The following is a 27936-nucleotide window of genomic DNA, read 5'->3' as shown; positions in this document are numbered from 1 at the left end:
GTGGCATGTCTCTAGTGCTGCCAATCTGGAACATCTGATGTGTGCTAATTTCACTTTTAAAATACCTAATGTAAATCAAGAGCAAACAATGCCTAATTTAAATCATTTGGGACTCTATTTTTAGTGGAGTAGCCCAGGTTATTTATGCAAAGAAGTCCTCTCACTTTGTTTTAGTTTTATGACTGCATACTGTGATTACTGACACAAATGTAATGGCTGCTTGCACACTTCTACATAAAAATATATTCAATTCACATACTTTAAATAACCATGGGTAAGATATTAGTACTAAAGTGTTGACTTGTGAGTAGGAGGCAAATTATATGTTGTAGTGTTATATAAAACTGACTCACATGAGTGGGTGAGAATCCCAAGAGTATCAGGACACCCACACGAGTGAAGGCAACATGTGAGCTTCCTCTGTACAGTATGTTTCCAACAGATTGCATAAGGCTTGTGTTTATTGAAGAAAACTGCATTATTTTTTCATAACCTTGGTGAAAAATCACTTTACTACTAGAACTTGTTAAAGTGCTTTTGCTTTAACAGCTTTTCTTTCAGAAATATCCTGTGACAGGGTCGGGCCAGATGGCTATAGGAGAGTAATAGAAGGCAGATATATTAGCCTCAGGCTAAGTAGGTCCCTTTTCCCTGGGTAAGGTAACAGGGAAGGTTCCAGAACAATCAGGAACCTTCTGGAGACAATTAAGACAGGCTCATTAGAACACCTGCAGCCAATCAAGAAGCTGCTAGAATCAATTAAGGCAGGCTAATCAGGGCACCTGGGTTTTAAAAAGGAGGTCACTTCAGTTTGTGGTGTGCATGTGAGGAGCTGGGAGCAAGAGGCACTAGGAGCTGAGAGTGAGAACGCAGACTGTTGGAGGACTGAGGTGTACAACCATTATCAGACACCAGGAGGAAGCTCCTATGGTGAGGATAAAGAAGGTGTTGGGAGGAGGCCATGGGGAAGTAGCCCAGGGAGTTGTAGCTGTCACACAGCTGTTCCAGGAGGCACTCTAGACAGCTGCAGTCCACAGGGCCCTGGGCTGGAACCCAAAGTAGAGGGCGGGCCCGGGTTCCCCCCAAATCCTCCCAACTCTTGGTCAGACACAGGAGTCGTCGACCTGGACTGTGAATTCAGAAAAACGGCCAAGCTGAGGGCTGCCGTGAAGCTCCAAGGCGAGCAAATCCGCCAATAAGTGCAAGACCCACCAAGGTAAAGTAGGAACTTTGTCACAATACATACAAGTGTAGGGCTTCTGTTCTCCCAAAGTTACGTGAAGCTCTTGATTTTTTTTTAAAAAAAATTCAGTAAATAATGTACTAAAATTAATCAGAAGCTTAATTTGGCTGTATAAATAGCTACATTAGGTTAAAACTTGATAAAGGCTATAAACATTCATTTATCAAGGGGACAGAAGCTAACTGTCCAGGTTTAGAAAGAAACTTCCTTCATAAGTGTGTTACTCTGCAGTTGTATATTATGGGGATTCTCGCAGTATCCCCTGTTGCATCAGGATCTAGCCGCTGTCAGATAGGGCTAGATGGACTACAAGTCTACACCAATAGAATTGTTCGTATGCTTATAATATGATAAATTGTACAGTTAACTAGATACAGGTTGTACTGTATTGTGTAATTTTGATTGTAAACCTGCAGGGACAGACATTGTGTGGTGCCAAAAACAGAAACTGCTCTATTTAAGGAAAAAAAAAAAAAGAAAAGAAAAGACTCGTGTGCATTTGAGGCATAACGTTAACAGGCCAGAGTGCCGTAAATAGGTTAAATTCCTATAACTACCTACTAACCTGCAGATGTTAAGATACCTATGTATGTGGCATCTTTGCCACCCAATCTGTTTTCACAGTGCTCACATTTATGAGACTACATTTGATGTATGCTGTTGTAAGGTACAGTCCAGTGTGGCAATGTGGCTACTGGGTCTCTAGTTAACTCACACATGCCCAGGAGTTTCAAAATATCATTGCCTTTTTGGTGTCTGCTGTAGTAAGCCATTCTTTAACATAAATAGTTGGTTTGGCCCCCTTGAGTACCAGCAGTTGCTTCCCTGATTAGCAAGACTTCAGAAATAATTCCCTTTGCCTTTTCATACTCAGGCCTTTTCTGCCCCTGGGGTCGCAGAGCTAGGTTGTAGATTCCTTCCCTGTTCCTACCACCTGCTTGGTTGATCCCAAGCCCAATCCAGTTCTCTCCAGGATTCAGTGTCTGGACAGCCTGCCAGCACTTCCTGTTCTGTGCAGGTCACTCCCAGGGGTGAAAGTAAGTTAGAGGACTTACCGATACGCTGGAGTCCTGAGCAGGGGGCGTGGCCTCAACCGGAAAAGGTGCGGCCTTAACCGGAAGAGGCAGGGCCTTAAATCCCCAGGCCCTTTAAATCTTGATTTAAAGGGCCCAGGACTCCAGCTGCGGTAATGGCAGCTGGAGCTCCGGGGCCCTTTAAATCCCCGCCAGAGCCCTGCCACCGCTACCCCAGGGCTTCGGCAGCAGGGCTCAGGTGGAGATTTAAAGGGCTTGGGGCTCCAGCAGCTGCTACCGCCCAGGCCCTTTAAATCCCCTCCGGAGCCCCCCGCCGCTACCCTAGGGCTTCGGTAGCAGGGCTCCAGTGAGTATTTAAAGGGCTGGGGCGGTAGCGGCAGCTGGAGCTCCAGGGCCCTTTAAATCCCTGCCACAGCCCCGCCACCACTAACCCAGGGCTTTAAATTGCCATCTGGGAAAGCCAGTCCCGATACGGTGCACTGGCTCTTACCAGTATGCCGTACTGGGGCGTACTGGCTTACTTTCATCTCTGGTCACTCCTCACAGGGAACAGCCTAAATCCTGGCATGCTGCCATCTTCTTGGCTCTTCAAATTAAGCTACATGCTCCCCTTTTATCCTATAGCCTTGTCACATGACTGTCAACTGACTTTCCCTCTCCCCATTTCCCATCAGGGTTTGCTTCAGCTTGGTCACGTGATCCTTCTAGGGGAATTCAACACCCAAAATACCTGGTCTTACAGGCTCAGAGTCTTGCAGCAGGACTGGCTAACACTGGACTACAACTGTTTCTAAAGGGGATAGACTACTCTGTTACATATACAAAGAAAATATGAGCATGAAATTCTCATTTCCTTCCCCACTGAGCCATATTATAATGCAATAAGGCTGTAGGACAGGGGTGGGCAAACTTTTTGCCCGAGGGCCACATCTAGGTATGGAAATTGTATGGCGGGCCATGAATGCTCACAAAATTGGGGGTTGGAGTGCAGGAGGGGGGTAAGGGCTCTGGGGTGGGGCCAGAAGTGAGGAGTTCAGGGTGCAGGAGGGGGCTCCGGGTTGGGGTTGGGGGGTGAGGGTGAGGGCTATGGCTGGGGATGCAGGCTCTGGGGTGGGACTGGGGATGAGAGGTTGGGAGTACAGGAGAGTGCTCCAGGCTGGGACTGAGAGGTTTGGAGGGTGGGAGGGAGATCAGGGAAGGGGGTTGGGGTACGGGAGGGGGTCAGGGGTGCAGGCTCCGGGCGGTACTTCCCTCAAGCAGCTCCTGGAAGCAGTGGTATGTCGCCGCTCCGGCTCCTGTGCGGAAGCGTGGCCAGGTGGTTCTGCGCGCTGTACTGTCTGCAGGTGCCATCCCTGTAGCTCCCATTGGCTGCAGTTTCTGGCCACTGGATGCTGCGGGGGCAGCACTTGGGGCGGGGGCAGCGTGCGGAGCCTTCTGGCTGCCCCTACGCGTAGGAGCTGAAGGGGGAACAGCTGCTGCTTCCAGGAGCCGCACACAGCCATGGCACACGTGGAGCAGGGCAAGCCCCCGACCCCGCTCCCCAGCAGGAGCTCAAGGGCCAGATTAAAATGTCTGAAGGACCCCTTACTGTTAATCTACCGGATCACTATAGCATGTAAGGGGTAATTCTAAAATATGGACATCTTAATTTTAATAAATTTATGTACTCTGATTTCCACTACAAATGAAACTTTATTTTAGGGCTTTACTATTTTAATGTGAACATTCCTCTTTTTTCTGTGTGTCTTCCTGCCTTCCCATTTCTTCTGTTCTTTCTTCTCAAGGGAACTCCCAGAGCTCTAAACTTACAAATAGTGTGGTGTACTCTGCCTGCGGAAAGGTGGGCCATCTCTATTTTGAAATATAGTCTCCATACACAGGCCAGCACAGCTAAAAATGTGCAACTTTGCTTAGTGTTTCAACCGTTAGTACATGTGACTTACTCCACTCAACAAGCCTAGCTTGTGTGACAGCAACCACGCTCTGAAACGACACTCAAGCAACACAGAATGATTGGATTAGCAGATGGAGAATTACTGCATCCCTACTACATTATATCAGCAGTCCTCAAGCTTCAACCATATCCCCTGGCAGGCCAGCTAGCTTGAGCTTTCAGCACCACTAGACTCATGCTAGAGATTTTTGTGTGTGGATGAGAGTTGGGTTAGGGGGAAAACTTGAGTTATAGCTCCTGCTCACAATGCAGTGAAGACAAGTCTTCAGTCTGCTTCTGGAGATAAATTGATGAAAGGTATATTTTGTAAATTGTGTGGCATTCTTCCACTTGGGTAGGGGAAAATTCATGATTCCATGCTCATGTAAAGTCCTGTTTTTGGCCTTTGTAGGTTGATAAGTCATTCACAGGATCACCCTGATTCTAGAGGGTGTCTGTCTTCTCCTAAGAAACCATATAATTAGAAATATTTAAGCACTTGTAATGTGCTAGAGCATCATACAGAGCATGAAAGTAGACAAGGTTCCTACCTTAGGATCATGGAATCTAAGAATGATACTATGAAAAGGGACACCAGATGCCTGTGTTGGGAGAGTAATCTCTCTCTAGTTGGCAAGAAAGCATGACATTCTTAAAGTTCGTAAGAGACCTTTTTAGTATTGCAAGATAATCCTGGATTATCTGGTTTCATAGCCCAATAAGGGCGCTGGTCCATGTGGTTTAGCATGACCCCTTAAACTATATTGTCGTATGTATTTAGAGCAGGGTTTCAAATGCACAGTGATGGAGCTTAGAGAAACCTTAAGGGAAGGAAACATTTAAATGAGTTTGTGAGGAGAGAGATTAACCTTAGTTATAGTACCTATGTATGCACTTGAGACTTCAATGTCCTTGTGCACCTCTCTCTTTTCCCCACATACATGTACACTTGCCATGCTACCTGATCAGGCAGATCTTCCTTTTTAACTTTTGGTGTCTGTATTTTAATGGTGGACTTCAGACTTTGCTTTATTATTCTAAAGTAAACACATTAAACAAAAATAACACCGTTGTCCCCCAAATCACTCTGCATGCCTTCTTTTACTAACTGAACTCCTGAGTGACATCACTGTGTATGGAGCCATTGCTTATCCTACCATTACAATGGTACACCAGCATGTGCAGTAGGTTGGAGTGAGATTCTAATGCTTGTTGTTGGAATAACAGCCAACTTCTCAGACACGTGCACAGAGATTCCAGCACTAGTCACTGAATCTCTATGAAAGCAGATACAGCCTTAAAAATAATAATAAAAAAATCTTCCTTTTTTTCTTAAAAGACACTGAAGTTATTTATCATTGACCATAATGTTCTCAAAATGGTTGGACTGTATTACTAAAGAAGATGTGTGTCCAAGACATCTAATATTGTTCTTCCTACTTTCCTGAAACTTTTGGTCATGTGGGCTGATCCTATAACAGGATATGAAACTGAGTGACTCATAGCTTGGATTTGCATTCTTGGATATCGTTATTACTAAGGTGTCATATGAACAGATGGGATATGAATGATGAAGCCTGGATTGAGTAACTACCAGTGCAGAGGAAATGACTAATTGAACTTCAAAGAACAAGAAGTCTGTCTTCTTGCAGTCAAAATATGTGAACTAGAAATACAGATTTGTACCTTCACATGTATATGAAGATCTGTTTCTCCTGTTTAGCATGAAATTTTGATTCTAGTGTTGGCAGCTAGTCTGAATACATTAACGTAGGAGATAGTGAAGTGAAAGCTTTTAGCTTAAACAGAGATTTCCCTTTAAAAAGATTATGTAATACTAAATAGAGGTCTTTAAGTCATAAAGCTATGATTTGTGTGTCTTATGAATGCTATATATTCAGTCTACAATGACAGGTGAGTGGCTATATTTTCCAATATCACTCCAAGTGATCATAAATTGGAGGAGTTTCAGTACAAAGCATTCAGTATACATGACTTCCACAGCATGGCTTAACTTTCCTTGTCCCAGACTCTACTGGACAAAATCAATTCTCAGATCTAGAGATCTCAGACTGTTGTTGCTATATTAGCTGTGCACAAATTTAAAATTCTGATTGTGGAACAATGAACAGTGTATTGGGGTTGAATCCTTTATCTGGGACCCCCTGAGGGGCTGCAAGCAGGCTTCAGCGGGTCCATCAAGCAGGCCCAGCATTAGACTTGCTCTGGCCCAGAGCGGAAAGCCAAAGCCCCACTGCATGGGTCTGAAGCCCTGGGGCCCATCATCCAGGGTTGAAGTCGAAGACTGAGCAATGTAGCTTCATGGGGGCCCCGTGTGGTGTGGGGCCCCAGGCAGTTGCCCTGTTTGCTACCCCATAATGCTGGCCCTGGCAAAATATGCAGAAAAAACAGTTGTTGTGTCACACGTGGGTCATGGAGGTGTTTATAGAATGTTGACTGGGGCCTCAAAAAGAAAAAAGGTGAGAACGCCTGCTTTAAATTATTTTTAGCTGTGATCTAATCAAAATATATTCTGTTCCCAATCTTTTATTAGTTCAATGCTAGAAAGTTAGATTTCTCATAATATATGGTTATCTATTTTCCTCTCTCTTTTAGAATCTCATCTGAAGTGTCAGATCAAAACTTCAATTTAAGATTGAGCCTAAATCAGCAGTTTTCAGACTACAGTAGAATCTCAGAGTTATAAACACCCTCAGGAATGGAGGTTGTTCATAACTCTGAAATCTTCGTAACTCTCTGAACAAAATGTTATGGTTGTTCTTTCAAAAAGTTTACACCTGAACATTGACTTAATAGAGGTTTGAAACTTTACTATGCAGAAGAAAAATGCTGCTTTTTAACCATCTTAATTTAAATGAAACAAGCACAGAAACAGTTTCCTTATCTTGTCAAATCTTTTTTTAAACTTTCCCTTTATTTTTTTAGTAGTTTACATTTAATACAGTACTGTACTGTATTTGCCTTTTTAAAAAAAATGGTCTCTGCTGCTGCCTGATTGCATACTTCCAGTTCCAAATGAGGTGTGTGGTTGACCAGTCAGTTCGTAACTCTGGTGTTCATAACTCTGAGATTCTACTGTAGTTTTCAAAATCAGCAACCTACTGGTGACTTGTGGATCTGCACCTGTTCATATTCAAGCAGTGATGCATCCTGTTATTTGTAGCCTAATGCAGCACTCAGGGATTTAAACACTTTTCTGAGCCATTAACCAGGGTTTAGAGAAGCACTCTTGTACACCAGGTTCGTGCTATTCTTCGGCCAGTGTGTCTTTGGTCAAATATGCAGATGACTCCAAAAGTAGATTGCTAGCGCAAACACAGGAGGACAAAACCAAATTACACGTGACATTAAAAAAAGAGAGAGACACAAAAAGAGAGAGAAAGAGCTTTAGCAAAATAGGAATATGTCATGGTAAAACCACAAACATTTGCAGCAGGATTCTGTATGAGGCCTGTATGATAGGTTATACAAACCCTACACTGGAGAAGACGGGATTAAGGAACATTTGCTCCAGAAACCTGTGGTCCTTACCGGTGTCTCATGCTATGCTATTAAATATGCTATACAGAGGTCTCGTATTATTAACACTGCATTACTAAAATTTCATTACCCTAACATTTCTAGTATAGTGTCTACTATACTGTGAAAAGAAAAGGAGTACTTGTGGCACCTTAGAGACTAACCAATTTATTTGAGCATAAGCTTTCGTGAGCTACAGCTCACTTCATCGGATGCATACTGTGGAAAGTATAGAAGATCTTTTTATACACACAAAGCATGAAAAAATGGGTGTTTACCACTACAAAAGGTTTTCTCTCCCCCCACCCCACTCTCCTGCTGGTAATAGCTTATCTAAAGTGATCACTCTCCTTACAATGTGTATGATAATCAAGGTGGGCCTTTTCCAGGACAAATCCAGGGTTTAACAAGAACGTCAGCGGAGGGGGGGTAGGAAAAAACAAGGGGAAATAGGTTACCTTGCATAATGACTTAGCCACTCCCAGTCTCTATTCAAGCCTAAGTTAATTGTATCCAATTTGCAAATGAATTCCAATTCAACAGTCTCTCGCTGGAGTCTGGTTTTGAAGTTTTTTTGTTATAATATCGCAACTTTCATGTCTGTAATCGCGTGACCAGAGAGATTGAAGTGTTCTCCGACTGGTTTATGAATGTTATAATTCTTGACATCTGATTTGTGTCCATTTATTCTTTTACGTAGAGACTGTCCAGTTTGACCAATGTACATGGCAGAGGGGCATTGCTGGCACATGATGGCATATATCACATTGGTGGATGTGCAGGTGAACGAGCCTCTGATAGTGTGGCTATCATGCACATTGATTATCATACACATTGTAAGGAGAGTGATCACTTTAGATAAGCTATTACCAACAGGAGAGTGGGTTTGGGGGGGGGGGGAGAAAACCTGGATTTGTGCTGGAAATGTCCCAACTTGATTATCATACACATTGTAAGGAGAGTGATCACTTTAGATAGGCTGTTACCAGCAGGAGAGTGGGGTGGGGGGAGAGAAAACCTTTTGTAGTGGTAAACACCCATTTTTTCATGCTTTGTGTGTATAAAAACGTCTTCTATACTTTCCACAGTATGCATCCGATGAAGTGAGCTGTAGCTCACGAAAGCTTATGCTCAAATAAATTGGTTAGTCTCTAAGGTGCCACAAGTCCTCCTTTTCTTTTTGCGAATACAGACTAACACGGCTGTTACTCTGAATACTATACTGTGGAGTATTGTAAAATTACTATACTGCACTTGTCAGCATAAATGGGTGAGGAACAGTTTTGTGATGTAGTATCATAAATTTTCTTTATTACATTTGGTTAGTAATTCATAAGAGTTGATAAACTGTACTGAATCATTAATGCAGATTATTAGCTAAATTCTGTTGTTCTGTTGTGTAGCACTACTGTGCATTCATAAACACGTGTCTTGTTCTGCTCTAGATTCCACTGTTAATTAGTGGATCATTCCTCTCCTGGTGTATGTGGGTTATAAAGTTTTTTGATATCTTTTACAATGAAATATACTATATAGGTGCAAGATATTGTTCACTGAGATTTGAAATGGCTAGTTGTTTCAGAATGCATGTTTGTTCTGCAACTAATTGTTTTGCTCATTTTCTGAATCCATGTAGTCAGTATAAAAAAAAAAAATCAGAGTTGCCCAACAGAGACTGCCGCAGCATGAGAATTAATTAGAATGTGTGTACTGGTCTTATACATGGATGATTAATGTACAGAAGCAATTTTGGAAAGAAGTTATTAAAATGAAGATTTACTTTATAAATCCTATGGTCAAACTACATAAACTTCAGTCCAAGCAGTTAACAATCAATATGACATGGACAACATTAATCACTAATTTTTAAGTGAATGAAAACTGAACTGATGTTAACATTAAGATAGAACTGTGTATTAGCTGACAAGCAAATAAACATGCTTTCTAAGTGCATATTAAACACACTATTGGGCAGACAGTGAACTTCTGTTAAAACAAAAGATTCTCTCCTAGCCTCAGTTTTTGTTACTCTATATTTAATGTATAAAATGAAAAATCTTTAAGGCCCGTAGACATGTCCAGCAGTTAAAATCAAATTTTTTCCAAAGCTATGACTGGTATATTGCTTGCTCAACATGAAAAATCTTTAAACACTGCTTAGACAATATATTTCTGTTGATGGCTCTAAGAAAAGTAATAGAGCTGAATTCTACATTGGCAGGGTGCATCTTATTGTGCATTAAAGAAACTTGTAAGTCAGTGGGACTGCCAGGATCATTAATCGTTTAAAGGTAGAATGGTGACTGTTTCATGTGCAGAAAGAATGTGCTTCTGATGCCAGTTCCCTCAAGGAGTACCTTTCTTATTTTTACCTGACACTTAAGACTAGGTTTGCATTTTAAAAAGAGGGTTTCAATATCATAGTATAGAATGTGCATATTTCTCAATAGTGCATTCAACATTCATTCTGAGCCTCAAGATTGCTTATGATATGTGCACATGAAGAATATTCAAAAATCCTTCTGAGGGCTTGTCTGAACTGGCAAAGTGCATTAGAGGGGTGTGCTTTGGAAAGTGCTATAACTACCCCATATAGATCTTGCTGGCCTTTAACACAAACTAGGTACCATTTTAAAGCATGCCAGCAGAGTTTATGTGGGGCTGTTAGAGAGGTGTGATTTGTAAAGTGCTCTAGTACATTTTGCCAATACTGTGTAGACAAGCCCTGAGTATTGCATTCAAATATGAAACACAAAAATAAAAAAATAGTGTGGCTACTAGGGTTGCCAATTCTCCAAGATTGGCCTGGAGTCTCCCAGAATTGGCATTGATCTCCTGGTGACTGTTGAAAGCAACCCAGGAGGTTTTAATAGGATATTTAAAGAAAATGACATTACGTCATGTTGGGGAAAAAAATATCTCCCGGAATAGCTTCAGTCAGAGTTGGCAACCCGAGTGGATACGCATCTTTGTATAGAATCAATACCCTCTTAATTAATACTCCTGAGTTCCAAATCAGGAGAGTGTAGTAATATGGGAGATTTCCTTAGAAAACGTAAACTTTCTAAAACTTGATATCAAGTATTAGACACACATTTACCAGTGTGTAGGCATCAGTTACTGGAAATGGAACCAGGAACTGAATTGAAACTTTGGGTTATAATCTATCAACAAGTTTTGTGTGTATATGCATTATAAGCGGGGTTAACAGCACCACCTATTAATGTTACCCAACAGTTCCCATTATACGATTGTTTTCAATTACATACAACTCTGACAACCTTTAACTGTTCAGGCTGAAATTTTCCAGATGGGGTGTCTTCTAGCTGTTTGTTTGATTTTGAGGATGGGGGGTAAGAGGGGGAAGGTTTTCATCCAACATGGTTTTAGCCATTTCTGAGAGCAAGGCGAGGGAAAAGTATGTTTTCCTCATGGTTTAAAAAAAAAAAAAAAAAAAGTGTCAGTTTTTTCTTTGGAAATCTCTAGCACCCCCAGAAGTTGGAACAGTGGCTTACATTTTACAGAAGAGTAGCCTTTGCATCAGAGATAATATGCCTTTTGCCATTGCCATGAAAATCTGACCAATTTGGCTCAATTATAACCCTTTGAAAAAATCACAGTTTACACATGCTCAATACAGACTGGCTAGAGATTGGCAGTTAAATTCCCCAAAGGGTCTGTCCCCATTGGGCATGCTACAGCCTAGGGCTGCCGGATGCTGTACAAAACTTTCCCTGCAATTGCTGCTTTGAGTCAGTCTGGAATCAGGCACCAGACCTGTGAGCAGGCAGCCTGTCTCTCCTGTGCCCTCAGTGTTCAACCAGGCAGCATGGAGGAGGGAGCTGCACAGTTAAAATGCAGAGGGAAGAACAGCTGGGACAAAGGGGGCCTAGGGAGTAGCTTGGCACTAGGTTCCAGCTCTGCCTATGACCCATGTGAGTATCATTAGCATGCTACTTGGAATTTCTGGGGTGTGTGGTTCAGTTCACTTTTAAAAACCCTAAAATTACACACAGTGCCTGAAAAATTTACTAACTATATATTAGTTGGACAACCAAATCTAATTGTCAGATAACAAAAGCCCAAAGGTCAGAGGCCCCACCACTGAGGTCCAGGTGCAACTATTTGTCAATCCTAATTAGGGATGTAAATATTGTTTAAAAAGTTAACCATTTAAACAATTAAAATTGTAATTTAATTGGTTAACTGATTAAAGAGAATGGGGCTGGGGCTGCTCTGGCCAGCTGGCACGGGGCTGTGGGTTAACGGTTAGGGTGGGTTAACAGTAAGACTGATGTTTACCGGGTAATCGTTTAACTGCTTAATATTTTACATCCCTAATCCTAATAGCTTCTAGGAATTCAGAGTGTGCTGATCTTTATACCAGGATGTTGCTGCAGAGCCTGCTTGGGGGCTTCATCTTTCAGACTGATCTGTGGTGCAGAGGTGTTTCGATAAATCGAAAGCTCCACCACCTTCAGTGCTTCTGCAGGGCAGAAAGTTTGTCTCTTCTCCCTTGTGTAAAGAGTCTTCTGACCAACCCCTGCAACAAACCCATTGCCAACTCTGTCTGTATATCTATTCAAGTGACACCATTATAGGACCCAACCACATCAGCCACACCATCAAGGGCTCGTTCACCTGCACATCTACCAATGTGATATATGCCATCATGTGCCAGCAATGCCCCTCTGCCATGTACATTGGCAGAGCAGACAGTCTCTATGCAAAAGAATAAATGGACACAAATCAGACATCAAGAATTGTAACATTCAAAAATCATTAAGAGAGCACTTCAGTCTCTCTGGACACTCAATAACAGACTTAAGTCGCCATTCTTCAACAACAAAACTTCAAAAACAGACTTCAGCGAGAAACTGCAGAACTGGTATTAATTTGCAAACTTGACACCATCAAATTAGGCCTGAATAAAGATTGGGAGTGGCTGGGTCACTACAAAAAATAATTTTTCCCTCTGTTGATACTCACACCTTCTTGTCAACTGTTGGGAATGGGCCGCATCCACTTTGATTGAATTGGCCTCGTTAGCACTACAAAAGTAATTTTCCCTCTGTTGATATTCACCCCTTCTTTTCAACTGTTGGGAATGGGCTACCTCCACCCTAAACTGAATTGGCACTGACCCCCCACTTGGTAAGGCAACTCCCATCTTTTCATGTGCTGTATATTTATACCTGCTTACTGTATTTTCCACCTGCATCTGATGAAGTGGGTTATATCCCACAAAAGCTTATGCCCAAATAAATTTGTTAGTCTCTAAGGTGCCACAAGGACTCCTCGTTGTTTTTACTGATACAGACTAACATGGCTACCCCTCTGAAACCAGTCTCCTGATTATTACACATATACAAGATGAAAACCCATATTTGTCACACAGATGTAATTCGTAAAGTGTAAAAAAGTTGAAAATGGCTGAGAACTTAAAAATTGGGTGGTAACAGACCACAAATTCCAGTGAATATTGAACCTGGTGATATTCTAAATAACAAGAACTCTCACCCATGCTTGTAGCTGTTTCCATTGCTTCACACTGACTCAGCAGACATTTTAGGTTTCAGAGTGACAATCCTGGAATTTTATTATGAAGATGGAGGGAGGGGATAGTTTCCAGGACACTCTCCCCCTCCTGTTAGCTGTTGTGAGAGAACCTAAGGCCTGTTCTACACTAGAAAATTAGATCAGTTTAACTGCATTAGTCAGGGGTATGAAAAATCCATACCCCTGGTCGGCATTGTTAAACTGACCTTAGTCTCCATGTAGATAGTGCAAGGTCCACGGAAGAATTCTTCCATTGACCTAGTTACCACCTCTTGGGGAGGTGGATTACCTGTGCAGATGGGAGAATCCTTCTCATCAGGGTAGGTAGTGTCTGAACTGTAGCATTTTAAGTGTAGGCAAGCCCTAAGTAAACTAAGAAAGTAAAGAGTCCTCCTTAGACTTTTGTTTCAGCTCCAGTGCCTTCCTTTGCAACTGCTCATAGTATTTTACAACAACCATGTGAAACTGATAGAATTCTTGTTTATTTTCAAACATGGTTCACAATAGTGAACTGTGAAACTGACCAGTGTTAATTTCATTCTGTGGCTTGGAAAAACCCTGAGAATCCACAGAGATGCTGGGGCAATCTGTCTCCAGTCTTGAAAAGATGCAGCTGTATTTCATCACATCTGAAAGTTATCTCTGCCTCCGTGACTTATTTTTACTTGTTAAATGAAATTTAATTTTGCAGAATTTAGTTATCTTAGTCCCCCCGTGCTTGGCAGGCACATAGGGAGTGGACATTCCAAGACAGGTATCTAAATTATATATGGACACAGTCCTAATAGTAAAAAGAAAAAAGAAAAGGAGTACTTGTGGCACCTTAGAGACTAACCAGTTTATTTGAGCATGAGCTTTCGTGAGCTACAGCTCACTTCATCGGATGCATAGCATATCGTGGAAACTGCAGAAGACATTATATACACACAGAGACCATGAAACAAAACTTCCTCCCACCCCACTGTCCTGCTGCTAACAGCTTATCTAAAGTGATCATCAAGGAAGGCCATTTCCAGCACAAATCCAGGTTTTCTCACCCTTCCCCCCCCCCCCCCCCACAGACACACATACAAACTCACTCTCCTGCTGGTAATAGCCCATCCCTCTTTGAAACCTCTCTTTATAATGCGCATGATAATCAAGGTGGGTCATTTCCAGCACTAATCCAGGTTTTCTCACCCCCCCCCCCCACACACACACACCCCTCCAAAAACCACACACACAAACTCACTCTCCTGCTGGCAATAGCTCATCTTACAATGTGCACAGCAATAATCCAAGTTTAACCAGAACGTCTTGGGGGGGGGGGGGGGGTTTGTAGGAAAAAAACAAGGGGAGATAGGCTACCTTGCATAATGACTTAGCCACTCCCAGTCTCTATTCAAGCCCAAATTAATAGTATCCAATTTGCAAATGAATTCCAATTCAGCAGTTTCTCGCTGGAGTCTGGATTTGAAGTTTTTTTGCTTTAAGATAGCGACCCTCATGTCTGTGATTGCGTGACCAGAGAGATTGAAGTGTTCTCCGACTGGTTTATGAATGTTATAATTCTTAACATCTGATTTGTGTCCATTTATTCTTTTACGTAGAGACTGTCCAGTTTGACCAATGTACATGGCAGAGGGGCATTGCTGGCACATGATGGCATATATCACATTGGTGGATGTGCAGGTGAACGAGCCTCTGATAGTGTGGCTGATGTTGTTAGGCCCTGTGATGGTGTTCCCTGAATAGATATGTGGGCACAGTTGGCAACGGGCTTTGTTGCAAGGATAGGTTCCTGGGTTAGTGGTTCTGTTGTGTGGTATGTGGTTGTTGGTGAGTATTCGCTTCAGGTTGGGGGGCTGTCTGTAGGCAAGGACTGGCCTTTCTCCCAAGATTTGTGAGAGTGTTGGGTCATCCTTCAGGATAGGTTGTAGATCCTTAATAATGCGTTGGAGGGGTTTTAGTTGGGGGCTGAAGGTGACGGCTAGTGGCGTTCTGTTATTTTCTTTGTTAGGCCTGTCCTGTAGTAGGTGACTTCTGGGAACTCTTCTGGCTCTATCAATCTGTTTCTTCACTTCCGCAGGTGGGTATTGTAGTTGTAAGAATGCTTGATAGAGATCTTGTAGGTGTTTGTCTCTGTCTGAGGGGTTGGAGCAAATGCGGTTGTATCGTAGAGCTTGGCTATAGACAATGGATCGTGTGGTGTGAGAAAACCTGGATTTGTGCTGGAAATGGCCTTCCTTGATGATCACTTTAGATAAGCTGTTAGCAGCAGGACAGTGGGGTGGGAGGAAGTTTTGTTTCATGGTCTCTGTGTGTATATAATGTCTTCTGCAGTTTCCACGATATGCTATGCATCCGATGAAGTGAGCTGTAGCTCACGAAAGCTCATGCTCAGATAAACTGGTTAGTCTCTAAGGTGCCACAAGTACTCCTTTTCTTTTTTCTTTTTACGAATACAGACTAACACGGCTGTTACTCTGAAACCAGTCCTAATAGTAGTATATCATTTAATATTATAAGCAAACAAACAATCAGTTTAGTGAAGTAACTAACATCAGACATCTCTGTCAAACATGATGGGTAGAGGCAGTTAAGGACATTGGCCAATGTGTCAATTGAGAGCAATATGAAATAGCTGTAATTTTATCATTCATTATTTTGTACTATATGTCTCAAAATCTGGAATTGCTGTGTACTGTCACACACAACCTGGGATTGCAACAACATGCATATATTCCGAACAAATATTGTAGGATGTACTGTTTCTCACTGCAATCTGGAAGCTAGTACTGGTCTTACTGAGAATAACACTAGATGGATTAATTCTGAAATGGAAAAATTCCAGTTGATATACATTATAACATGTATAAAGATAAGATTTGTTTGTGGAAGATGAAAGTAGAAGTCAATTTCTGTTTCTACTGTAAAAGTGGCTGGAGGAAATTTCAGAACAAGTAATTACTCCTATTCACAGCTATCTGATTTTTCTGACAGCTAGATATATAATATGTAGCTGAAGGGGTGGAGAACATTGCTTCATCCTCTGTGAAAAACGGTACAATAGAAGATACAAAGCTTCTGTTGAACATGTAGATGGATATCACATTTAATGTAATGCTAGATTGGACCTGATTTAATACCTTGTTCTAAACTCTAACATAAATATGTTTTTAGAAGAATTAACATTCTGGTAGTATTTATAACAGTATTCAATCTATTTCTGGTGAGTTTCAATCATAATGCAGATGACAATAAAACTAGCTTTTGTTCTTAATCTATCAAGCTATTAGTCTGTGTTTTAATCATTAAAATGAATCTGTAGATAAATGCAATTTTAATTATTTTATCTGTTGCATTTACTGAAACATTTCCCTTTTTTGCATCTAGGTGTATGATAGCTGATGAGGTAAGTTATTTTCCATCTTCCTATCTAATATCATTTATATTACTGTTGACTTTGTTAAGAATGTCTCTTTTTGGGGGGAAGGGGAGGGGTGGGCTAGGAATGAGAGAGGCATTATTATAATGCTCATTAGATTCAATGAAGCTATCTAAGTAAGGAAGTGAAAGTTGAGATTGTGACTGCCTGGTTTAAAAGCAGATTTGAACAACTTGTTTTTAAAGATCAATTTTAATTGCTTATTATGGATGTTAAAGCTCCTCTCCTGAAAAATCCTTAAAATAGTAACTTTACTTATGCAGTAGTTTTAAGAATTCTGTCGCTGTGTAGATTATTTATTTGTGGCTTAAAAATAGCAATCTTAAACTGAAGTGACACCTGTTTTAAACAAAAAGAAAAGGAGGACTTGTGGCACCTTAGAGACTAACAAATTTATTTGAGCATAAGCTTTCGTAAGCTACAGCTCACTTCATCAGATGCATTCAGTGGAAAATATAGTGGGGAGATTTATATACATAGAGAACATGAAACAATGGGTGTTACCATACACACTGTAATGAGAGTGATCACTTAAGGTGAGCTATTACCAGCAGGGGGCGGGGGGGGGCTTTTTGTAGTGATAATCAAGGTGGCCCATTTCCAGCAGTTGACAAGAACGTCTGAGGAACAGCGGGGGTGGGGGGGTGGAATAAACATGGGGAAATAGTTTTACTTTGTGTAATGACCCCTCCATTCCCAGTCTTTATTCAATCCTAAGTTAATTGTATTCAGTTTGCAAATTAATTCCAATTCAGCAGTCTCTCGTTGGAGTCTGTTTTTGAAGTTTTTTTGTTGAAGAATTGCCACTTTTAGGTCTGTAATCGAGTGACCAAAGAGATTGAAGTCTTCTCCAACTGGTTTTTGAATGTTATAATTCTTGACGTCTGATTTGTGTCCATTTATTCTTTTATGTAGAGGCTGTCCAGTTTGACCAATGTACATGGCAGAGGGGCATTGCTGGCACATGATGGCAAATATCACATTGGTAGATGTGCAGGTGAACGAGCTTCTGATAGTGTGGCTGATGTGATTAAGCCCTATGATGGTGTCCCCTGAATAGATATGTGGACACAGTTGGCAACGGGCTTTGTTGCAAGGATAGGTTCCTGGGTTAGTGGTTCTGTTGTGTGGTGTGTGGTTGCTGGTGAGTATTTGCTTCAGGTTGGGGGGCTGTCTGTAAGCAAGGACTGGCCTGTCTCCCAAGATCTGCGAGAGTGATGGGTCGTCCTTCAGGATAGGTTGTAGATCCTTGACGATGCGTTGGAGAGGTTTTAGTTGGGGGCTGAAGGTGACGGCTAGTGGCGTTCTGTTATTTTCTTTGTTGGGCCTGTCCTGTAGTCGGTGAGTTCTGGGTACTCTTCTGGCTCTGTCAGTCTGTTTCTTCACTTCAGCAGGTGGGTACTGTAGTTGTAAGAACGCTTGATAGAGATCTTGTAGGTGTTTGTCTCTGTCTGAGGGGTTGGAGCAAATGCGGTTGTATCGTAGAGCTTGGCTATAGACAATGGATCGTGTGGTGTGCTCTGGATGAAAGCTGGAGGCATGTAGGTAGGCATAGTGGTCAGTAGGTTTCCAGTATAGGGTGGTGTTTATTTGACCATCGCTTCTTAGCACTGTAGTGTCCAGGATGTGGATCTCTTGTGTGGACTGGTCCAGGCTGAGATTGATGGTGGGACGGAAATTGTTGAAATCATGGTGGAATACCTCAAGGGCTTCTTTTCCATGGGTCCAGATGATGAAGATGTCATCAATGTAGCGCAAGTAGAGTAGGGGCATTAGGGGACAAGAGCTGAGGAAGCGTTGTTCTAAGTCAGCCATAAAAATGTTGGCATACTGTGGGGCCATGCGGGTACCCATGGCAGTGCCGCTGATTTGAAGGTATACATTTTCCCCAAATGTGAAATAGTTATGGGTGAGGACAAAGTCACAAAGTTCAGCCACCAGGTTTGCCGTGACATTATTGGGGATACTGTTTCTGACGGCTTGTAGTCCATCTTTATGTGGAATGTTGGTGTAGAGGGCTTCTACATCCATAGTGGCTAGGATGGTGTTTTCAGGAAGATCACCGATGGATTGTATTTTCCTCAGGAAGTCAGTGGTGTCTCGAAGATAGCTGGGAGTGCTGGTAGCGTAGGGCCTGAGGAGGGAGTCTACATAGCCAGACAATCCTGCTGTCAGGGTGCCAATGCCTGAGATGATGGGGCGTCCAGGATTTCCAGATTTATGGATCTTGGGTAGCAGATAGAATACCTCTGGTCGGGGTTCCAGGGGTGTGTCTGTGCAGATTTGTTCTTGTGCTTTTTCAGGAAGTTTCTTGAGCAAATGGTGTAGTCAAGAAACTCCCTGAAAAAGCAGAAGAACAAATCCGCACGGACACACCCCTGGAACTCTGACCATGGGTATTCTATATGCTACCCATGATCACTCTCGTTACAGTGTGTATGGTAACACCCATTGTTTCATGTTCTCTGTGTATATAAATCTCCCCACTCTATTTTCCACTGAATGCATCCGATGAAGTGAGCAGTAGCTCACGAAAGCTAACGCTCAAATAAATTTGTTAGTCTCTAAGGTGCCACAAGTCCTCCTTTTCTTTTTGCGGATACAGACTAACACAGCTGCTACTCTGAAACCTGTTTTAAACAGATAGTTGCAAATGTGAATCTATGCAATGCAACAGCGCAAGTGTACTTAATAAAGTAATACATGATTCTCAGAGAATGAAACAATGATTCTTTGACTTCTTAGGGAAATGTAAATTCTTTGTATGATACAGCATGGTACCTTTGACTGTGCTGTGTAACCAAAGTACCATATAGTGTCAAGGCAAAGTGAGTCAGGGGCCCATAGGGTTCTGTGGCCTTTTGGATCCAGAATGTACTTCGCAGAGTGAGTTTCCTCTCAACAGCTCCTCCTCCTTTATATTGAGGGAGCTCCAGCTCAAGCACTTCTACTAATCTCAACTGCAACCTTGTTTTCTGGGAAGAGGCGATCCGATAACCAGGTCCAAAACCATTTAGAATTCAAGATGCATGAATCAGAGTCTATAGAAACTAGTCTTCCAGGTTAAAAAGTGGTTTGAGGCTTGTGTGTGGTTTTTGGTTTGTTTTGTTTTTTTGGCATGTTGAATTAAGTACTACTGGTCGATAAAAACTGAAGAAGAAACCATTTTAAGAAATATATTTTGAAGTTGCTATATTATTTTAAACATATCAGTTTCTTCTTTACCTGTAGCTCAGTATTTTATCTCTCAGTGATGATTTTCTTCTTTAGGCTGTGAACCAGTTGACTCGCTCACCTCGTCCTCTGTATTTATCTTTTTATTGACTTCTTTTGGGGTGCTCAGCCTATTTAAGATTATGTGCACCATCTACTGTAAATAAAATGATTACTAACTCAAAATTGCAATGAGGGGATTATCTGTGATTTGTCTTAATTATCCTGTAGTTATAATGAACTGAATCATAGCTCTGTATTTCAGTTGTTGTACTGTTCTTCATATGGATAAAATGTTTATAATATTCCTTATTAATTTAATTTTAATTTCAATCTACTTCAGTCGGTTAAAATATAATAATGTTTATAATTAACACTACTATTAATTTTTCATCCTGGGTACACACTTCATAAATTGTGCATTCAATACTTCATTTAATAGAGAATTATTATCCATTTGTATTATCCATAAATTGAAATAGTGTAGAAAGTTAGATACCAAAAATATTCCTGCCTAGAAAGATTTGCAATCTGAAAGCACTGTGATTAGCTATTGTTCTACTTTTACGGTCAGTGCTGAAAAATCTACATTGATAACTAGGGCCCTGCCAGGTTCATGGCCATGAAAAACACGTCACGGACCGTGAAATCTGGTCTTTTGTGCTTTTACCCTACACTAGACAGATTTCATGGGGGAGACCAGCTTTTCTCAAATTGGGAGGCCTGACCCAAAAGGGAGTTGCAAGGGGGGGTCGCAAGGTTATTTTAGGGGGTTGCGGTATTGCCACTCTTACTTCTGCGCTGGTTTCAGAGCTGGGCAGCCAGAGAGAGGCGGCTGTTAGCCGGGCGCCCAGCTCTGAAGGCAGTGCCCTGCCAGCAGCAGTGGAGACGTAAGGGTGGGAATACCATACCATGCCACCCTTACTTCTGCACTGCTGTCTTCAGAACTGGACAGCTGGAGAGTCCCAGCTGCTGACTGAGGGCGCAGCTCTGCAGGCAGCAGCACAGAAGTAAGGATGGCAATACCATACCATGCCATCCTTACTTCTGCACTGCTGCTGGCAGCAGCTCTGCCTTCAGAGCAGGGCTCCCAGCCAGCAGCCACCACTCTCCAGCTGCCCAGCTCTGAAGGCAGTGCAGAAGTAAGGGTAGCAGTATAGCAAGCACTCCCCCCACCCGCCCTACAATAATCTTGCGACCCCTCCAGAACTTCTTTTTGGGTCAGGACTCCTACAACTACAGCACCGTGAAATTTCAGATTTAAATAGCTGAAATTAGGACATTTACAGTTTTTAAAATCCTATGACCATGAAATTGACCAAAATGGACCGTGAATTTGGTAGGGCCCCATTGATAACTGAAGAAAGTGCTTTCCCATTAAAATATCTTCATTGTTCCCATGCAGCCTTTTCATTTCCACAAGCTCCCAAATGGACTCCAGTCCAAAAAAATGTATTCTTAGCTTTTTGGTAGGATTTTACACCAATCAGTTGTCTGCATTACATATTTTTGTTGTGGATTTTCATCAAACCACTTAAACCATTCTTCTTGTCTATAACCTATTTCAGAAATATTTTCATTGCAGAAAATGGCATAAATACATATTTTATCCAATAACTATTTTTCATATCAAATATCAACTCCAAAGAACCATGTCTGTCTGCTAATGTGGGAATGTTCCCAACAGTATACTCTCAAGTGATTTGTCTAATTAATTTTTAAATAACTCAAGAAATGGTACTCCCATCATTTACATTTGAAGACTATTCCATAGCAAAATAATTCTTATCAATAGAAAATGTTTCCTGACGTTCAGTCTAATTTATTTATTCATTTGTTTATTGCATATCTCATCCTGATTTTCCTAGTTATATTATTTTCCATGGGCTACCCTCTCTTGTTCAGTTTTCCCATGCATAAAATAAGGGTTATAAAACTTCTGCACATCACATAAGTTTTGAGGATTGATTTTAAACTTTTGTCTAGTGTTTAAGATGAAAAATGCTTTGTAAGTGTTAAGTATCTTCATCCTTCAAATACTTGTAAAAGATTATAACATTCCTCTGCCCTCTTAATTGTCGTTTGGCCAAGCCCTACGATGAATATTATAAACTTTCCTCATAAGTCAGTCCCTCAGATGTGCCAGTCCCTTCTGTTGCTCCTCTCTATTTTCTCTTCTGCTTGTTCATATCTTTCTAGTGTTGAGGTGCCCAGAAATAATGTGGTTATTCCATTTGTAATATCACCAGAATTGGAAGTGAGGGATTATCATCTCCCTTTTCTGTGTCTATATATGTAACTCCAAATTTCATTCCATTTTTGCTACCATATTGCATTCCAAATTAACAGCCAGTGTACTGTTGCCTTAGGCCTCTCAATATTCGTGGCGGTGGGGTGGTGTATCTATATACACCTCTCTCTAAAAATTTAATCTTTTCTTTCTAAAGGGCCTACCACCACCAATTCTTTTTTTTTTTTCTTCCCAATATCAGTAGATTTGTCTACATCTTAGTGTCATTGCTATGAGATCTCCCAGTGGTGCCTGGGGCGGAGCCTTAACTGTGTTGACTAGTTATTGAGATCTCCTTAAATGAAGTCACTAAGATGCTATACTGAGATACATATCTGAGCTGATCATGTCTTTACTGTGAGTATTCACACAGCACTGATTAAGTTTCCAAAGTCTTGTTCCAGAATGCACTAGACTCCATGGGAAATCCAAGCAAAATTATTTGGGGCCAGCCTCTTCTTTAGTAGTTCAAAAGATCTTATCAGGAATCTGAAGGATAGGTTCCCAGCCTTAGTTGTTCCTTCTAGGAATATTCAGATATGTTGGCATTTTTAACAGGAGTCTTAAATTCAAGACCTTAAGAGTTCATGTCTGCCATCTCTTACCTCCTTTGTAATGTACTTTGAGATCTACTGATGTAAAGTACTATATGACAAATAGGTGGTGGTATTATTATTATCTCCAATGTTGGTGGCCCATTTGAGAGGGATTCTTATCCTTATATTGCCATGCTTTTTGTGCTTTTTCATTAAAGGCCCAAACATTGAGCCTTTAGCTTTCCACCCTATGAAAGGTTACCTACCTAGAGTTATATTGGCCTCTTTTTGAATCTGTGGTATAGGAATGGTACCTCTCAGCCTCTGTTGATGAAAGTAACACTTGCTATTTTGTTGGCTTGCTATGTCAAGACTGAATTTTCAGTCTTGATTCTCCTTATGTTTAAGTTTATCTGGCATTACATTTACCTCTGTAAGTTCTGTCAAAAAAACAATAATTTCATGTTAATAAAATGTTGAGTCTGCTTATCATCGTTACCAATCAGTGTTTCTCCTCCAGAAGAGGTTTCACATTATATTTGACTTACACTCAAAAGTACTGATGGCCTAAGAACTTATTTCTAGGATCCTAAAAGAGGATTCTAGGCCACTAAAACCACCTTCTTCCATTGAATTAAAGGCTATATTTGTAAGGCATACTAGCAAGCAAGAAAACCTTCTCTAGATGACTGGGGCCATTTTAAAAGTGATATGGGCCCCCTTCTGGGAAGTTAGGGCTGAGATGATATCATGAGGAATATAGCACTTGATCCTTTCTTCACTCCTTCATCAATCATCATCTGATGGATCCATCCCTCTGTTACTTACCTCACCCTCTCTTAATGGCTCCTGACCAAAGGAGGTTGTGCTAGGCTCATCAAGTAAGCCCACTTCGCTACAGTACTTCAGCTTGTTGTTTTTGAACTGGTTTTTTTGTGGGGGTTTTTTTTTTTTGTGGGTGAAGACAGGACATTTGAGAAAGGCACATTACTTAGTGGTAACTTTATCTTTCTGTTCTTCAATCCTGTATTCCTCTCTTTTTCTTACAGTTTCTTCTCTACTTCTTCCTTGACTCTGGGCTATGAGGTATGGAGGCTGGGTTTATATACCCTCTGGGAGTTTGCAGTCTGCTCTGTGTGATCTTGCTTCCAGTAGGTGGAGCTAAAATGCTTGCTATTATGGACTGTTCCTTTGTGGGGTGACAGAAGAGGAAGGACTTCAACAAATTGAATTAAAGACACATAATTCTCCCTTTTCTGACAGGTTTCAGAGTAACAGCCGTGTTAGTCTGTATTCCCAAAAAGAAAAGGAGTACTTGTGGCACCTTAGAGACTAACCAATTTATTTGAGCATAAGCTTTCGTGAGCTACAGCATCCGATGAAGTGAGCTGTAGCTCACGAAAGCTTATGCTCAAATAAATTGGTTAGTCTCTAAGGTGCCACAAGTACTCCTTTCTCTTTTCTGACATTACTCCATAATTAATAAGAAGTTTCTTGTGAACTCCAGAGGCATTGCCCCAAACTCGTATTACAGAGCTGCTACAGAAAGATGCAGTTCTCATTAACTGCAGTGCCAAGGTTGGAATTTTGTTTTCACAGAATTACTTACTGAGCCATAAATCAGTTCATCATCTAGAAAGATGTATTGTGATCTACAAAATGGGAGTACATTTTCATAGCCAGCTAGTCAAAGGAGATTTTTAAATGGTCACTTTAAAATGTTTTTGTAAAGTTCTAGGGTATTGATGGGATAAATAAAGCTAAATAAAAGCCCAGACAGTTATACTGTTAATCTAAAATGTATGCAAGAAATGCATATTTCTACTTGTTTGATGCAAAAAATTATCAAATTTGAAAATGTATTTTGTAAACTCTCTTAAATTCATTTCTCTTAAATATAGTTTGATCATAAAACTTTTTTCCTTCACATTACATCTTATAATTTTTACAGTTTTTTTAAATTGACTCTTTATCTGTATACAAACTGGATACTATTCCATGTAAAATAATCCGATACAATTTGAGTATAATTTAGTAGAAAAAAGATTGCTATAAGTTGAAGTTAAACATCTGAAAGAATTGTCCAATGGCTGAATGTATTTTCTGTGGGCCTTTGGGAGCTCAAGGAGGTGAAGATTTTTGGCCTCCCTGCCCCTACTACATTCATTATGTGCTTGCTCCAAAGCCTACTGAAGTCAATTGGAGCATTTCTATCAGTTTTAATGGGCTTTGGATCAGGCCCCAAGAACTTCTGACCAGTTTATTTTGAATTTAATTGAAAACCATGCTTTGCAGCTTCTTTCCACAACACATTAGCTTGCCCCTTCTACTCATTTCTCCCTTCTACTGGTCTTCTCTCCCTCAATTTTTTTTAACCCATCTACTTTGGGCCGTTTTGAAAGGCGTACAGGTTATGCTCACCTTTCAAATGCAGATAATGCCTTTACTTTTTCTGTGTGTCTTTCTTAGATGGGACTGGGGAAGACAATCCAAGCAATTGCCATTTCCTACTACTATAAAAAGGAATGGCCTCTCTTAATAGTAGTCCCTTCATCTCTGAAGTACCCTTGGATTGATGAGATGGAAAAATGGATTCCAGAACTCTGTCCAGATGATATCAGCATCATTCAGAACAAAACTGACTTTGGGTGAGTGAAGTTTCTTATTCTCCACAAAAGTCTGTTGCGATTTGTTCAGTGAACACCTGCAAATTAAATTAAATTCACACAGCCCAACATCTAGAAAAGCAAATGATGGTCTTGTGCACAAGACTCGGAGTTAGGCAACATGGGTTTTATTTCAGGCTATACCAGAATTCTCATGTGACCTAAAGGAAGAAACTTAACTTCTTAACTTTAGTTTCGCCATTAAATGCAAGCTATAATGCTTCCTTATCTCAGAGGAGTGATTTTAAAATTTAGGCCAAGATTTTCAGTTTAAGCCAGTTTTTAATCTCAAAAGCAACATAGTGATTTACAGTAATGTCTGGATGGACTTATAAAATGTCTTTCTTGGACAAGGAAAATTGCTCTTTCTGATGTCTGAGGAATGCCAGCAAATGACTTGACTACTCATAGAGTCATCTACTGCAGGTAGAGTCCACTTGGAATTATTCAAAACATTTGTACCCTTCCCTGCGATGACCAAATAACTCCAACATAAAAATAGCTTGGAAATATTTGAAAGTGCTGGGAAAAAAATTACCATTCGATGTTAAGAGACAGTTGACACTGACAATCAACTGAGATCAGCAAGAATGGTCTCAAAAGCTGTGCTTTGACTCTGAGTTGAGCTATTTCATTTGCAAAGGCGTTGAAGCACTCTGTGCTTCATTGCAATGCCTTGTTGGTGCTTAGTATCTATCAGAAACCAAGATGTGGAGGGTCTGGCCTAGTAGTCATCATGGTGGCAGCCAGGCCAGGAATCAGAGCCAAAGGTTGGAACCAGAATAAGGATTCAAGCGCACATTCAGAACAAAGCAAGCGTAGGGCTGGGAACAGGGCTGGAGCGGGCTGAGTGCGGTGGAGTCTGTCGCTGCTATCAGGTAGGGCAGAGTGCCAAGCCATAAAATGGCGTCGGGTAGACTGAGCTGCTGTTTCTCTTTTGAGACTTAGAGTCTCTAAACCAGCTCCTAGGTTGTGGATTGGCTAGAGGCTAGCACAGGAATAACTAATCACTGCATGTGCCTTTATCAGACTCTAGTTCAGGGATAAATCAGAGCATCAATTCTGAGGGTGAAGTTCAAACCAAGCCTATCTTGAAGTTCAGGTTGAAGATACCATGTTCAACTCAAACCATGCCTCATCTGTCTCCCAACTCTTGACCAAAATAGGTCAAACCCAGCTTAGTTTTTGCACTAAGTCACATCTCAAAGTTCAGGATGCTGTTGACCCTTGATCTGAACTTGGAGAGTCTATAGTTTTGAGTAAAATGTAATCTATTTCTTAAATACGCTTATGGAAATAATAATGGACATTATTGAAGCTGTAATAGCAAGTAAAAGAGCCAAAATATATTTATTAAAAATAAGCTTTGCTGTAGGTTTTAACTGCTAAAGGCTTAGAGTGAGGTGTGGTGGAAGTTAGCATGTGCATGACCAAAGGTTCTGAAATTATACTTTCTTCGCCTAAGGTTATAAAACTTATTAACATGTATTTTGTAATAGTTTAATAATGCATCTTGTGGTAGCCAGGTAAACCACAAGCAAACAGATGGTAGCATCTGTTGTATTAATTTAGGTGGTGTGACAGGGTCGGGCCAGATGGCTACAGGAGAGTGATAGAAGGCAGATATATTAGCCCCAGGTTAAGTAGGTCCCTTTTCTCTGGGTAAGGTAACAGGGAAGGTTCCAGAACAATCAGGAACTTTCTGGAAACAATTAAGGCAGACAGGCTCATTAGAACACCTGCAGCCAATCAAGAAGCTGCTAGAATCAATTAAGGCAGGCTAATCAGGGCACCTGGGTTTAAAAAGGAGCTCACTTCAATTTGTGGTGCACATGCGAGGAGCTGGGAGCAAGAGGCACAAGAAGCTGAAAGTGAGAAAGCATACTACTGGGAGACTGAGAAGTACAAGCATTATCAGACATCAGGAGGAAGGTTCTGTGGTGAGAATAAAGAAAGTGTTGGGAGGAGGTCATGGGGAAGTAGCCCAGGGAGTTGTAGCTGTCACACAGCTGTTACAGGAGCCACTGTAGACAGCGGCAATCCATAGGGCCCTGGGCTGGAACCCAGAGTAGAGGGCGGGCCTGGGTTCCCTCCATCCCTCCAACTCCCTACTTGATACGGAGGAGTTGAACTGGACTATGGCTTCCACCAGAGGGGAAGGTCTCTGGCCTGTTCCCCGATCCACTAGGTGGATCAGCAGAGACTGCGGGGATTGTTCTTCTTCCTTTCCCCATACTGGCCAGTGATGAGGCTAACTGAGTGAATGGCAGATTTGAGCCACAAAAGTGGCCAAACTGAGGGCTGCTGTGAACCTCTGAGGCGAGCAAATCCGCCAATAAGCACAGGACCCACCAAGGCAGAGGAGGAACTTTGTCACAGTTGTTGTGTTACTTTAGGTGGTTAATATAACCCAGTCACTGTCCAACATTAAACAGTGATAAACAAGTTTCGGGGTTTGGTATATAGACACTTCAGCTTGCTTTAAAACCATAGCA

General features: G+C 41.3%; 1 protein-coding gene across 2 annotated transcripts in view; it reads left to right on the top strand.

Annotated features, from left to right (window-relative positions):
• The window catches only part of ZRANB3 (zinc finger RANBP2-type containing 3), a 184146-nt gene that overhangs the window by 22192 nt on the left and 134018 nt on the right, over window positions 1-27936 (top strand). For both annotated transcript variants that reach the window (XR_012641407.1, XM_074967266.1), the window contains exons 3-4: window positions 16685-16703; window positions 25245-25423. Coding sequence is in view for 1 of the 2 variants with exons in the window: in XM_074967266.1 (XP_074823367.1) it covers window positions 16685-16703; window positions 25245-25423 (198 nt within the window). In the remaining variant the exon portion in view is untranslated. The remainder of the gene's footprint in view (window positions 1-16684; window positions 16704-25244; window positions 25424-27936) is intronic.

The sequence above is a fragment of the Natator depressus genome, chromosome 11, assembly GCF_965152275.1.
Source record: "Natator depressus isolate rNatDep1 chromosome 11, rNatDep2.hap1, whole genome shotgun sequence".
Taxonomy (NCBI): Eukaryota; Metazoa; Chordata; order Testudines; family Cheloniidae; genus Natator; species Natator depressus.
The sequence above is the reverse complement of the archived record's forward strand: the minus strand, read 5'-3'. Positions and strand labels throughout refer to the sequence as shown.